This window comes from Siniperca chuatsi, linkage group LG20 (genome assembly GCF_020085105.1).
Source record: "Siniperca chuatsi isolate FFG_IHB_CAS linkage group LG20, ASM2008510v1, whole genome shotgun sequence".
Classification (NCBI taxonomy): domain Eukaryota; kingdom Metazoa; phylum Chordata; class Actinopteri; order Centrarchiformes; family Sinipercidae; genus Siniperca; species Siniperca chuatsi.
In genome coordinates, this window is record NC_058061.1 from 21,083,476 (window position 1) to 21,098,902 (window position 15,427).

At 40.5% G+C, this 15,427-nt stretch overlaps 2 protein-coding genes across 6 annotated transcripts in view; one reads left to right on the forward strand and one right to left on the reverse strand.

The window, feature by feature from the left end:
* The window catches only part of LOC122867163 (myosin-16), a 67,529-nt gene extending 55,926 nt beyond the window's left edge, over positions 1-11,603 (forward strand). For all 4 annotated transcript variants that reach the window (XM_044177567.1, XM_044177570.1, XM_044177569.1 and 1 more), the window contains 14 exons: positions 132-249; positions 1,365-1,492; positions 1,579-1,775; positions 1,863-1,995; positions 2,077-2,293; positions 3,065-3,201; positions 3,386-3,489; positions 5,216-5,408; positions 5,486-5,689; positions 5,791-5,916; positions 6,022-6,192; positions 7,710-7,910; positions 8,016-8,162; positions 9,872-11,603. In XM_044177567.1, coding sequence (XP_044033502.1) covers positions 132-249; positions 1,365-1,492; positions 1,579-1,775; positions 1,863-1,995; positions 2,077-2,293; positions 3,065-3,201; positions 3,386-3,489; positions 5,216-5,408; positions 5,486-5,689; positions 5,791-5,916; positions 6,022-6,192; positions 7,710-7,910; positions 8,016-8,162; positions 9,872-10,024 — 2,229 coding nt within the window. In that variant the 3' untranslated portion in view covers positions 10,025-11,603. The remainder of the gene's footprint in view (positions 1-131; positions 250-1,364; positions 1,493-1,578; positions 1,776-1,862; positions 1,996-2,076; positions 2,294-3,064; positions 3,202-3,385; positions 3,490-5,215; positions 5,409-5,485; positions 5,690-5,790; positions 5,917-6,021; positions 6,193-7,709; positions 7,911-8,015; positions 8,163-9,871) is intronic.
* Positions 11,604-11,688: 85 nt separating this feature from the next.
* LOC122867164 (growth arrest-specific protein 7-like) overlaps positions 11,689-15,427 on the reverse strand; it is a 62,217-nt gene continuing 58,478 nt past the window's right edge. For both annotated transcript variants that reach the window (XM_044177571.1, XM_044177572.1), the window contains one exon: positions 11,689-14,955. In XM_044177571.1, the coding sequence (XP_044033506.1) occupies positions 14,842-14,955 (114 nt within the window). In that variant the 3' untranslated portion in view covers positions 11,689-14,841. The remainder of the gene's footprint in view (positions 14,956-15,427) is intronic.

The window sequence follows — 15,427 nt, forward strand, 5'->3', positions numbered from 1 at the left end:
GTCAGGAAGACAGGTCACATGCTTTGACCTGTTTTCACTGTCACGATGTTTCATTTTTAACAAGCCAGTAATGTCAGGCTTATGTGACTTGTGAGTGTAACATAATGTGGGCTGGTGTGTTTGTGCTACAGACGTCCTCAGAAAGCCAGATGAAGAAGCTGGAGGAGCAGCTGTCAGAAGCCAACAGGAGAGGAGACGACCTGCAGAGGGCCCTGACTGAGCTCAGTGTGGCCAAGAACAGACTCACAGGTACTGTGCACCTGCTAGATGTTCATTTCTCGTCATTGCAGACCGAACAGGCAAATTTATTCAAAGGGGGTTAGACATGGAATCATTCCGTGGATCAGGCAGAAGGTCAGACAGGCAGGCAAGTACAGGTAACAGGGTTCCAGAGGCTTAAATGGCATGAAGCAACAAAGCAACATTGGCAACTGACTGGGGAAAAGGGGCTGTACTGACAGGGCTGATGAGGAAAAGTGGAAACAGGTGAGCGGGTAAATGAGAGAGTCAGGTGACTGGGACTGGTGGGAAAGTCTGGGGGCATCTGGTGGGCAGGTAGAGAATGGCAATGAAGGGGCCCGGGGAAGTGGAAATGTAGCTGGAGAGAGGGACAGAGAGGCAAAATGTGTTCAGAACATTCTGAGGCAGTTACAGCTAGTCTTAAGATCATATTTGTTCAAGTCATCGAACACATTCACGAGCAGTTTCTTTAGTGTCTGAGCCAAAATCTTGGCTTTTTTGGGCCCTGAAAACTCAATTTCAAGTCACTAGTGTCTTTTTGTTTCCAGTTTCTTTCAAACTCAATGCGCCTAGTTTATAATGCAGGCTTTCTGATAAAAGTTTCTATTCTCCTAAATGAAGCCAAGATCACTTAAGTAGTGTCACTTGAGTAATTTTCAGAGATCTGAAAGAGCTCTTCCAAAACACAGAAGACATTATACGACTGTTTTCACTGGCTGAGTAGTGCTCGTCATGACTGGTAAATTAACATTCACATATAAAATCAGTGGACAAAATAACATGACTTTTACCTTGTTTCCAACTGCAAGAAAATCTGTTTATTTATTCACCACAGAGCAACGCAACAGACAGATATGATCGCAATTTACTGGCAGATGAGTCATTGACGCTCCATTTAGTCCTTGCTATTTTATACTGTATATCTTTTTCAGTTAGGTACATGACATAATCCACATCTGCTGTTGCAACCAAACAGAGATAATTACGATTACAAGAAAAACATTAAATCACACTGTATGCTTGTTTTTTTGTGTATCGCCACAGAACCTGACATATGCACTGTGCTTAACACCTACTGTATGCTAGAGTGTGTTGATAATCAGTGTTCTTGTGTGTCCTGTCAGCTGATAATGCAGACGTGGGTCGACAGATGGAGGAGGCAGAGAGCAGAGCCAGCCAGCTGAGCCGCTCCAAGACTCTGCTCCAATCCCAACTGGAAGAACTGAAGAAACAACTGGACGAGGAGGTCAAGGTCAGTGCAAATCCCTTGCCTATGATGTGCTTGCTCTCCCACTCAAAGTCCTATATTCACATGTGTCTCTCTGGTGTGGCCACCAGTGTAAGCAGGCGGTCAGCAGCAGTCTGAGCTCAGTGCGGCAGGAGTGCGAGGTGCTGAAGGAGCAGCTGGATGAGGAGCAGGAGAGCAAGCAGGAGCTGCAGCGTCTCGTCTCCAAACTCAACAGCGAGGTGACGCACTGGAGGACCAAACACGAGTCCGACACCATCCAGCACGCCGACGAGCTGGAGGACACCAAGTGCGTTGTGTTGTTACTGGCAGTCAACAGTCATATTTGACACTTGTATCTTGTATCTCAGTGGTCCAACTAATGTGTGTGTCACAGGAAGAAGCTGGCAACCAGGCTTCAGGAGGCTGAGGAGGCTGTGGAAGCCACCCAAGCTAAATGTTCTTCACTGGAGAAAACCAAACAGAGGTTGCAGGGAGAGGTGGAGGAGCTCTGCATGGACCTGGAGAAGGTAGAGCAGGAGACATGTCGTATGAGAGCGGTGCCATGAACTTCTCTGTTGTTATCTTTGAGCATATGTTCCCTCTCCCAGGCCAGCAGCTGCGGTCAGGCTCTGGATAAGAAGCAGCGGATCCTGGAGAAGCAGCTCGGAGACTGGAAGCAGAAGTGTGAGGAGCTGGTGGCCGAGGTGGAAGGCTGCCAGAAGGAGAGCAGGCAACACGCCAGCGAGCTCTTCAAACTCAAGACAGCCCATGAAGAATCTCTGGAGCAGCTGGAGGCCCTACGCAGGGAGAACAAGGCCTACCAGGGTATGAGAATACAGAATATATGAGGGGCAGGGCTGATGCTTCTAGCAGGTTTTAAGGAATAGTTTGATATTTTGGTAAAGATTTGTTTTCTTGCTGAGAGTCAGACAGGAAGATTACCACTTTAATATCTGTTTGTTAAGTACAGAAGTAGAGCTGGGAGACTATTAGCTTAGCTTAGGATAAAGACTGCAAGCAGGGGGTAACAGTTAGCCTGACTCTGTCCAAAGTTTAAAACGACTGCAACTAAACACCTCCAAAACTCACTAATTATCACGTTGTATATTGTTTAAACGATAAACAAACACAAATGTGGAAGATATATGGGACAAGTGCTGGGCAAATAGAGAACTTGTCCAGAAATAGCTGCAGCATGCAATTGAAATAAAATATTGTTTTTACATTTCTGTTTCCCCCTGCTTCTAGCCTTTATGCTAAGCTAGGCTTGTAAGCTAGGAGAAGCCAGGAGGCCATTAGCCTAGCTTAGTAATTAGTGAGTTTTAGAGGTTGCAGTCGTTTTAAACTTTGGACAGACTGTAACTGTAACCCCCTGCTTCCAGCATTTATGCTAAGCTAGGCTAATGGCCGCCCGGCTTACTAGCTTACTTAAAACACAGACATGAGAGTGGTATCAATCTTCTCATCTCACTTTCAGCAACAAGCATATTAGCATATTTCCTAAAACTATTCCTCCTTTAAGAGACTCTCAGTCACAGTAGCTAATAGTAACCATGGTTTGATTAGACTTGTATGTGGCTTTTCTTTGACTGACAGAGGAGATAGCTGACCTTACAGACCAGCTCTCAGATGGAGGTAAAAGTGTCCATGAGCTCCAGAAAGCAAAGAAGAAAATTGAGATGGAGAAAGAAGAGTTACAGGCCTCACTGGAGGAATCTGAGGCCGCTTTGGAGGTACATAGCTTCAGCAAATCTGCCTATTAGCTGTGATGTTTGGAGCCTATTGTGTTGTCAGTATGTGTTATATGCTTACTTTTAATTCAGCTTTCATTTAATTTAGTTATAATTTAATATAGATAGGACAACTCTCTACATGAATTTCCCTTGGCTTTAAGTCTTTCTTTCTTCCTTCTTCCAGGCGGAGGAGACCAAGGTGCTGAGGCTGCAGCTGGAGTTGTCTCAGGCTAAAGGAGACCTGGAGCGCAGATTTCAGGAGAAAGAGGAAGAGATAGAAGTCGCTAGGTACCTCAGCTTCCTCTCAATCCTTCATTTTCCTCATACCTAAGACATTTAATCCACCATCACATCTCTTTCCAATGCTACACAGACTATATACAGTTATACCTCAGATTCAAACCTACCTCAACCAACTGCTTAGCGGACATAAAATACTATAAAATCCTGAACCGCTAAAAATGTGGGTGTTACTTTTGACTGTGGCTTTAGTCTGGTGCTTTAAAGAAAAAGACCATTCATGTTTTGAGGAATATCTCCAAAATAAAATCAATGCTATCATTTTAGTAACACAGAGAGAATTATATATGCTTATATATAGTCATGTCTGGATTATTGTATTGCCTTATTTAGTCGTCCCAACGGTGGAGCTATGGAACAGCTCCAAACTGTACAAAATGTAGCAGACTACAGACCAGAGAAAAGCAAAACCCCCCCATTTTTCACTACACTGGCTGCCATTCACTTTTTGAATTAATTTTAAATGGCTATTAATCACATCCAGGGCCTTGTGTGGTCTGGCGCCAGAGTATATAACTAAACTTCTAACCACTTACTGTCCTAACAGCCTTCAGTCTATTAACTGTTCCTGAGTCCAAGTTAAAAAATGAAGGGTGATCAAGCCTTTGCTGTATTGACCGCTTAGCATGAGGTCAGCTAAAACTATCACGCTTTAAAATCTTGTCTTAAAAGAATAGTTTGACATTTTGGGAAATACGTTTATTCACTTTCTTGCCTAGAGTTAGATGAGAAGATTGATACCACTCAATCTACAGCCAGCAGCCAATTATCTTAGCTTAACATACAGACAGAAACAGCAAAACAGCTAGCCTGGTAACAAAATCCACCGTCAAACACCTCTAAAACTCTAAAGCACTAATTAACAATCAAGTTTGTTTCATCCGTACCAAAACTGACATGTAAAGTCATAATTTGTGGTTTTCCAGGGGTAATGTGTGGGACTATTTTTTGGCAAGGCGGAATTACTTTCTAGGAACTCTGCCGGTTGCCTGTCAACCTCACGGTGACAACATGTCTCCAGGAAACCACTGCACCCAGCCAAGAAAGTGTCCTGCACAGATTAGACAAAGACACAGAACATGTCAGTTAGTGAGCTTTAGAGGTGCTGGTAGGCAGATTTTGTTACTTTGTTTTGTTAGCTGTAACCTTCTACTTTATACAGAAATGAGAGTGGTATCCATCTTCTAACTCTCAGCAAGAAAGCGAATAAGCGTATTTCCCAAAATGTTGAACTATTCCTCTAAAACCAGAATGCCATTTCTTAAGAACGAATACACTTTCTTTCTTTGACTGTAAGATGGCCTTTTACATGACTATTTATGTATTTATGTTTGTTTTTTTAATGTGTGTTTACTTACTTTTATTTTTTTCTACTCTGTGGTTTAATTGTTTGCTGCTTTTTATCATGTGCCTGTTTTACTGCTGCTTACGCCCCGTCATTGTCATATTTTCCTAACTCGTGTCATTATTATTATTACCTATAGCACTAATGCTCTGTAATTCTCTATATCTAATTGTTTTTCATCCTACCCTTTAGCTCCCTTTATTCATCCAAGAAAGCCGTAGTACATTATCTGTAGAAGTAAGACCTGTCTCATTAAACTGTTCTTCCCTTCAAACCCTGCTTTTCTGTTTCTGCAGCGATACAGTACATGCACAGTTCATCTTCGTAATACCTCTTTTTTTTAATTCATCCCTCGCCTCCACTTGTCAGAAAAAGCCACCAGAGGGCGCTGGAGTCCCTGCAAGCCACTCTGGATGTGGAGGTGAAAGGAAAAGCAGAGGGACTGAAGCTGAAGAAGAAGCTGGAGGCTGACGTCACTGAGCTGGAGCTGCAGGTTGACCTGCTCACCAAGAACAATGCAGAGCTCAGCAAGAACAGCAAGAAGATGCAGCAACAGATTAAGGTCTGATGATACAGCATGCTTGTTTTTTCACAGCAGCCTAGGAGACTTACTCACAGAATTGCTGTCCCCTGCCCCAGGAGCTGCAGGCTCAGTTGGAGGAGGAGGTAAGGAGCCACGAGGAGCGCAGGGAGGAGCAGGCAGCCGTGGAACGACGCTGCACTCTATTGGTCAGCGAGGGGGAGGAGACTCGCGCAGCTCTGGAGAGCGCAGAGAGGGCCCGCAAGGCCCTGGAGACTGAGCTGCAGGAGACTAACGAGAAACACAGCGACCTCAACAACCAGGTGATACATAGTGTGTCTTTGCTTTGGGGTCCTGAAGAGGCATTAGCTAAAAATCAAACATAGACTGATGACTTTCTCAATGTTTTCTCTTGTGCGTTCAGTTCCAGTTGGCTCTGAGTGGGAGGAGGAAGCTCGAGGTGGATCTCCAGACTCTGCAGCAGGAGCACGAGGAGCTGCAAGGAGAGCTGAGAGGACTCACAGACAAGGCCAAGAAGGCCAGCTGTGAGGTAAAAGACCACTGTAATTAACTGAGATTTTATAGCAGTAGAGATTCAGCACATGTTCAGCTATTTGAAATAATGTTTTCTAAATGGATGGTGTAATTCATTCAGTTGGCGCGAGTGGGAGAGGAGCTGCGTCTGGAGCAGGAGCACACGCTCCACCTGGAGAGAGTGAAGAAAGGTCTGGAGGCTCAGATCAAAGACATGAGCAGCAGGCTGGACGAGGCCGAGCAGATGGCTCTGAAAGGAGGCAAGAAGATCATCCAGAAGTTGGAGGGAAAGGTATGCCGTCGGTCAGTCTGTCTGGTTTGTCAACACTTTTGACACCTAATGGCCTAATAGGAATATTCATGATGCTGTTGACCCCTCTGACCTTTGCTTTAGCTCCACTATTAGGCCAAAATTTCCACACATTTGTTTCTCCTTTACTGAATTTCTTTTGAGGAAACAAATAAAGTATACAGTGCATCAACATTCATTAGAAAGAAAGTTGCTGAATATATTCCATATTCCTACTTGCTTTGTGTATGCACCAAGTGGCATTTAAAGGAAAACTTTGGTTTATTACATTTTGGGTTTTAGTTCTGGTCATCGGTTCATCTGTTATGATAACATTGTCCTTACCTAGTTATTGCTGTGATCTGGGAATGGAGAAACTTGACTAAAAATTGATCAGACGGGGCAAGAAACAGCAGCAGACAGGTTGTAAACAAACCTCCAGGTTAGCCAAACTTCTTCAGAAGAGAGAGACAATTATTACCCAAACTCTCCTTTGTAAACAGTTTACAGACTTCAACTTTGTGAGCTACCATACTTTCTGTAGTTGAACCCACACGGTGTGCATTGAGGGATTATTAGCAACATTACAGGTGTGCTCACTTTCGGGTTTTCCTAAAATAAAGTGGAAGCTAATTTGGCTAAACTGTGGGTTAGGCCTCTTTTAAGCAATGTTGCCTCATTCCAAGAGCTCAGCAATTATTGTGGCCAGTGCAATGTTATCAATACAGAAACCGTAGTTTCCTAGTACCTTTGAGTATCAACTAGGTCAGCTGGAATAATACCCACCTGCCTGGTCTGTGTTGTGTCAGATGGAAGTTTGATTAAACACACAATTATTGAAGAATGTAATATTAATAATAAATAGAGATATTAACAGTAGACAGAGGGCCACACAAGATGAGACATAATGTTAATGCAGGAGCTACCTTAAGGCTCTTATGTTGTACTTTAGTATATTACAAAATATATTTGTAATTAATCAAATTACCACAAACTACTGGAATTGCAACCCTGTGAATGTCTGGGGCTCCTGGGGGTCTGGAAACAGAATATCTCTGATTAAATGGCCCGATGACCTTTAGTGCCATCTTAAGGACAATTTATTTTATTTTATTTTTTACTTTTTTTAAAAAAACATTTTATTTGATGCCAAACTATTGGTAAGACTCAAAGAATAGCAAGATTGTAATGATCTTATTTGTTCAGACCAACACTGAAGAAAATCATACTTGATTCACAGTAATCTTTTAAGGGGCATTCCACCATTTTTTACACACAAAGGTCAGTTTACTAGTCGTGAGGAGTACCTGCCAGCCTGTGAACACAGTTGTATAATGTCTTCTGTGTCTCTGGAGGAGTTTTCTTAAGTCTGAGAAAATGTCATCAGCTTGGAGTCTGCGTTACAAAGTGGTGCTTTTCTGAAAAAACGTGTGTCCTCATGAATAAAAACACCTCATACACATTAAGTAACATTTGCTGACCAACCACAGGAAAAGTGAGTGTTGCGTGTCTGTGTGCAGGTGAAGGAGCTGGAGCTGGAGTTGGACTCGGAGCAGAAGCGGCACGCTGAGACGGTGAAGACGCTGCGGAAGAACGAGCGACGGCTGAAGGAGCTGCTGTTTCAGTCAGAGGAGGACCAGAAGAACCAGCAGAGGATGCAGGAGCTGGTGGAGAGGCTGCAGAACAAGATGAAGGCCTACAAGAGACAAGTGGAGGAGGCTGTACGTCGCCTCGTCCTCTTACTTACTCAAAACCTATCTGACATACAGCACGTGTCACTTGATGATATTCTCGTCTGTTTTGATCACACACTGTTGTTACTGCAGGAGGAACAAGCTAACATGAACCTGGCGAAGTACAGGAAGACCGTCCATGAGCTGGATGACGCTGAGGAGCGAGCTGACATTGCTGAGTCAGCACTCACCAAGATCAGGACCAAGAACAGAGGCAGCTTCGGCAAGGGATACTCCTCTGTAAGCACCTGTTTACTGGCATACTGCTGTAACATCCATCAATCAGACCATCAGCTGGTGACTTCAAATAAGATGTCATCTACTTCAGCATTTGTTGTGATATGGTCTCTAGCTGGATTTTGTTATTATTAGAATGTAACGCTAACCCTCCAGGAGTTAGCAGTTCAAACAATTAAGTTGCCATATCAAATAAGTGATTTTCATCCTAGAATTTTAGGAAATTAGTCTTTATCCTATTCATTGTTCCTTATAATTTAATAAACCGCTTTCATAGTCTGTTTAATTCGTACAGGTGGAAAGGTTTCAGCGCTGTAGCTGCATCCCATATACTGTAACATATTAAAGTTTTTATTTTTAGTTTATAGGAAAGTCAAGTATACCTCGAAAGTAAATTGAGACATTTTAAATAAAATATTATAGTTTTAGAATCACAAAACATATTCAAATTAAGTGATTTCATTTGGTGCTGAGCTGTATTGATGCAGAGTTGAAAATGCATTTGCTGATGAGTAGAATCAAGCCACATTAAATTCATGTGCATCCATGAGCCACATCTTTTTATGTACTTCGGTAATCCCCTGACTTATCGACATTTTTCAGTGAAATGTATCCACAATTATTGTATGGATTGCAATGAAATTTGGTACACACATTCATACCAGGATGATTTGTAATGGTGATGTCTTAACTTTTCCTCTAGCGCTTTCATCAGGCCAAAACGTATATTTGTCCAGTACTTTGGTTTATGAACAAATACCTGCCAAACTAATGATATTCCTGTCAGCCTCAGCTGTACTTAGGGGATTAGTGCTATTTAGGAAATATTAGCACGCTAATACTCTAAACTAAGATGGTAAACATTACACCTGCTAATAATCAACATGTTGGCATTGTCATTGTGAGCATGATTTTAGCATTTAGTTCAGCCTCACAGAGCTGCTAGCATGGCTGTAGACTCTTAGTCTTACAGTTGTAGGTAATTATCACATTGTTTAGTAGTATTCCTTATGCTGTAGTATATTCTACTTCATATTAGATTGGATTTTAGTCAAAAAGAGCCAAGTAAAGCATACCTCAAAATTAAATGGGTCCATTTGAAATTAAAGGACAGTTTTGGAATCAAAAAGCATATTTAAAGGATAGGTTTACAATTTTGCATGTCTGTCTTAAAACACTTGGGCACGTGACTATTGTTATAATACAGACTTGAAACATTGTGAACCTATCTTTGTAAATATAAATTAAAAAATAAACTGATTTCATTTAGCACGCAGCTGTATTAATATACAGTTGAAGACGTATTTTATGATGAGTACAATCAAAGCGTAGCAATTTCTTGTGTTACCTTTGAGACATCTTTTTACAGTATGTGCAGAAAAAAAGAGCATAAGCAGTATGTGATTGTGTATTATATGCTTTCTATGTCAGGAAGTGATCATATCTGATTATTTAATAAAATGCCAGGTAGTTCATAAATAACATTTTTGCATCGATCAGTCCCACATTAGAAACTCCAAAATCAACTAAAATTACACTGTACTTTTTGAAAAAAAGAAACAAAGATTTTGCTCAAAATAATCACGAAAATCCTCCGTAACTCGGCACGGTTTTGATAGAATGGCAAAAGAAAGAACAGAAAATCCCAGAGGTAGTTTTTGTTCTGTGGTTGCTCCGAATAATGACTCCGAGGTATGTCTGTACTCCACCAGGGTTACAGCACTCCTTACCCGGGCCTGGTCAGGTCCCCCAGCTCTGTGGGCTCAGAGGGCAGAGGGGAGAAGATCCTCAACGACGACAACGAGTCTGTCAGCTCCCTCATCCCAGCGTATCTCGACTCCCTCAAGAAACTCATGATTGACTAGAACCACAGCTGTGACAGCTCCGACTCTCTCCAGGTGCTACATCATCCTGACCCTGATGTCTTTTGAAGAAGTGGTACAGTATGAAGTTTGAAACATCAGAGAGGCTGAAACTGCAGTTTCACAGCACATTCAGGTCATAAACAAACCATTCAATGTGTGTCACCTGTTTGTGTATGCTGTACATTCCCATGAATTTTTCTACAATGTACTCATTCCTTCCTCTCTTTGATATTACTGCAGTCTGTAAGATCACAGCTTTAATAACACACTCTTGCTTTAATTCAACACACTTTTATATCCACCTCATAATGTAATATTTGTGTGTAAAAACAGATTGAATATGGAAAACTGTACTGTAAGTGTTCCAAAATCCCACTTAAAGGTAACACTTTATTACAACGACCGGTTAGAAGTCATTTTTAAGCCATCAGTTAATTATGAACAGCATTAGCAACTCTTTTATTTGCATTTGTAAATGACAAAATAATTATATATCATTCATCTATTGTTAGTCATTACAGAAATGTCTGAAGCTGTTAATCTAAAGTATAAACTATTCACCATTTGAAAATGCGTAGTGTACCACATAAACTGTCCAAACAATGTTGTCTCTACTCATATTGTGAAATAATAAAGCAAGACAAAAATAGAAGAAGAAACAATGTATTCAACAATGCCTCACCTTCATTAAATCAACAACATAGAAGAGCTAAAGCTGCAGTTAACGCTAGCAAAATCAGATAACCTCATCTGTACACTAACGTTAACGTTATTTAAATGTTTCACAACTGCTACGGACTAGAAGGTAGAGGTAATGTACTAAATAAGCACCATATTCTGTAACTTTAAATAACTAGTAACTTTTAGAACATTTTCTATTAGCTAGTACAGCAGAACAATGAGGCAGGCAAATATGTAGGATTTTAGGCAACAAGGCTAGGCGGTTAGCCCAGAAGTCTAGGTTAGCAAGTTAGCTTTTGTTGATTCCTGACGGTGATATTCTGAAGCACATGAAAAATTCTGAACAAAACTTTATACACTTCAAGCTACAGCCTACATTTCTACCTACTAAATATGTAGCCAATATTTCTTACCTGCGAGCAAAATATGTGAAAACCCTTAGATGAATACAATCAGCTACAACAGCAGCTATCGTGTACAGTCAAACTGGTTCAAACCGGTTAAAACTGGTGAAGCTAGCAGTGTAAGTCAATCACATTTGAGAGTGACTGTCTACTGTAAATATTATATATAAATTACATAAAATTATTTACATATAAATATTAGTTCATCATTAACTAATGGCTTATAAATGACTTATAACCATTATTGTAAAGTCTTACCAAGTAAGCTACAACAACGTGCCATCAAGACATGGGTTATTTTAGGTCAATAATAAGAAATACAATGTCAGTGTATTTTGCCTAAACTATCTGATAAAGTCCAAGTGTATCTCTGCCTGAACTTTTAACCACATCTTTATTATCACTGCCCAAACCTGTAACAAGGCTTGGCCAAACCATTTTAATGTTCAATGTGAACATGTGTTTTTTTAGGAAATAAAATACTTTTCCATTTATTATATGTTTTCTTCTACCTTTTTCCATTTTGTGGTCATACAAGAATGTCACACAGAAAGCAAAAACAAACCAGAAAGGCGCATATGTTATGACATAAGATACATATTTTCATTTTATTAATGAAAAATGCCAACCTTTAGCTGTTAATGTACAAACGCGTCTCAATCCCCTTCTCTCAATAGTCAAGTAATACTAAGCAGTAATACAGAACAAGACATGGTGGTAAAAGAGCATTTAGCTTCTGCAGGCAGCAGCACTGACACTGAATCCAAGTGAAGCAACTGACTTATATTTCCAAAACTGTAGAATATTTAATAGGGCTGTTATTTCTATTGCGTAAAACACTTTGTACGTTTCATATAATATCAGTACCAAATTTCTGAATGTCATATGTCTTTGTGTAAGATTCAGCTATTTACTATATTTTACATTCTTCACTCTACTGCTTTTTTTCATTGCAAATCACACATCCCATATATTTACACCAGGCTCCTCGTGAACACAACACTTCCAACTTCAGTAATAAAATGTGTAACAAGTAAGTTCTCTTTAGAATAATTTTCATATGAACAGCAACACTATATTTATTAAAAATCATTTGGGTATAAAGTGCAATTGGCTGATTTTTATTCTTAATATATCTTAATAATTCTTGTAGTAGGAATGTAGTAAAATACAGGTGGAAATGAGTTTTAGTGTTCTTGAGCTTTAGATGTCTGATTTTTTTTCCAGAGATGAGAAGAAGTGTGCCCAAATTTCAGATTTCCGTACTCAGCAATTGACCGTTAGCTATACCCAGACCCGAACAATGAATGTCACTTACTGACAATCATAGCTTAGCAACTTTAACTAGGCACGGCAGCCCCTCAAGGTGTGCATGGGGGTCTAATAAGAGCGATTACAATACTCCATATCTAAACAGTTTGGAGGGTGGTGTCTTTTTTCAAGAAGCTGTTACTACCTAATGCTTGCTTTACTATCTTCAGTAGTAACCAAGCGTAATTTCCAAAGATAAGGGGCATGTCATTAGCTAATTATATTATCATGTCATTTTACAGTTTACATTACAAAAATACCTGTTCAGGACTGGAACATCCACTTCATGGGAGCCAATGGTGCTACTATATCAGAGTTTAGAGTAACATTAGTGACTCTGTCCTGCTCATGTATGTAGCCATTACGTGTTAAAGCAAATTGGAAACTTTTAAAAGTCAGCTGGAGACAGAGTTTTAGCATTAGCTAATTACAGCCAATAAAATCTGCCAGCGACAGCCGTCATTTCAGCCAACAAAATCCAGAAATGATATGCTGCTTTTTTTGTACACTCCATATGTGACGTGCCAGAACTGTATGCTTGACAGGCGTAGCAACAGTAACAGAGGGGGGTGGGGCTTAGCAAACAGTCAATACCTGCACACGTTGGCTATTAGTAGGGCTGTACCGAATAGTTCGAAGCTTCATTCACAAGGTTGACATTCGAATTCTAAATCAACATTTGAATGCTGCGCAGCTTTTAGTTGGTTTTTTTTTTGCATGTCTATTCATTCTGTTTAAACCTGGTATTTCTGCACAGTTGCAGATAAAGATTAGGCTACACTAATTGTATTACCTCCGCCAAGGAGGTTATGATTTTGGTGGTCAGAAAAATTACTGGCCCGATTTTCATGAAACTTGGTGGAAGGTAGCATGGGCCAAGGAAGAACCCATTAAAGTTTGGAACAGATCCATGGCAAAATGAACTAAATTAATATTTTATGGTCGTGCTAGCTTCTCTGTCCTCTGTTTGACCGAGGGCTCAGCTCAGCTCCTACACACACTCACACAGCAGAGTGGATAGGCCGCAGTGGAGACTATGAACCACTGAAGGTAACGTTTTACTCGAGTTGACGACAACTTGAGTAAAAAGTAGAAAAAGTGCAAAAAGTAGAAAAGCGACATTTCAACCTGCTTTGTCCGCAATTGTTGTAGTTACAACTACAGTGCGCTTGTTAAGCTAATATAATTGTTACGAACAAGCTAAAACTGGACTATTGGCCTTGGCGGAGGTCTGCACTCTCCGAATGCCCTTCTAGTTAGTATTATACTATTTGTAAAATTAGATTTCAGTGGTGGCTGCGTAGGATTGTTTCCGACTCGTGTGATCCAAACATTTCCAATAACTCTAGAGCGTTGTAAAGTCCAAAAGTCATTATTGAAAAAAGATAGATGTAATCATTTACAAAATCACAAACATTTTATCTAACGAAATATTCTGCTTCAATCCATATTTGTTAGCATTTAGCCTTTCAAAAACAACATTTAGGCCTAAGGGCACGATTATTATTTCATCATTATTTTATGCCCTTATTGGATTAGCCTGCTGCCTACATGTATTTCTGTTGACGAAACTGACAAGTTATATTCATTAAAGTTGATTTAATAAAAAAAAGACTAGCTGATTTAATCTGATGAATCACTTTATTCAAATTGAGGATTCTGTTCGAGGATTTGTTATTTTTTTTCAGGGTGATGACACACACATCCGAAGCTTCATTTGAAAACCTCAATAGAAGCGTCGAATGTATGTAAGAATGTAATGACATTCGGTACAGCCCTAGATATTAGTATTAAAATACTATATTATTCTGGTACACAGTAACATAACACTCTTGGGTCAGAATGCATTTTGCTTAGCAGCATCTGTTAAATCATTTTTGCCAACAACTTGCAGTTCTGAAGTCATATATGTATCGACACACAAGTGAATCAGAGAATTACCTCACAGAGCAAAAGCACATACAAACTGTAGCATTACACTGCTGTATGAAATAAAGCTATTCAGCATTTACAGGTGTTAAAAGTTCATTGTTGGTGCTTCTCGATCACCTCGTTTCACCTTTCGCCTCACAATTCACACTCATAGTTCACATTTTCCTTTGCCATCATCAGCTTGCATAACAGAAAACTACAACCTATCACTATCCAACATCTTCATTCATCACTCAGGGTTCTCACTAAACTCCCCAAATACTGACATCATCCTCAGCTGGTTGCTGTTGGGATGTGAGCCAGTGAGCGCTGACTGATCATCCCCCAGTCTGTCAGGAGTCACATGTGGATCAGTCGGGGAGTAATGATCCCGGCACAGATTTCATCTCCCAGTCAGTCCTCAGGCATGTAGCCTCTGGGTCAGCGTGTCTGAGTGTGAGCTTGGGGGGTAAAAGTGTACATATGCAGAGCCGTCAGACAGCACTGAGGTCAGATCTCTATGTCCACGGGCCTGATCTCTCCAGTCTTATTCTCGCGCACCCACAGCTCTCTGTCTTTGGCCGGGTCCACACACTGCAGGAGCTGGTCCACCGGCTCCATCGTCTGGACAAAGAAAGAACAGCGGTCAGTTGAAGCGTCACAATGCACACTCAAATGTCTTTTGCCTCGGCTCAGGAGATACCTAATGTTTACATCGCTCAGAGGGGCTTGTGACATGGCTCCCTCTGCTGGTGTAGCTGGAGTAATGATGGGATTGATTCAACTCAAATTTTATTCTCCGATGAGGGAAATTTGGTTGCTTGCGATGTACAATATATACTAATGTACAAACCTTTATGAAATGCACAATAGTGTACAATAAAGTCAGTAAAAGGTGCAAAATACAAAGGTTTTCTCCAGCCAGGCATAAAACACTATTACTGCAAATACATAAGTAGGAATGTAGTAATCAGATTTTGCATTTAATGTATATATTGTACTGAGCTTTTTTAATGTCACTGCTCATTTTACATTTCATTCAAATAGTTCTTTATCTGTTTTCTTGCCTCTTGGCCTGTTTATGTTACTGCTGTAA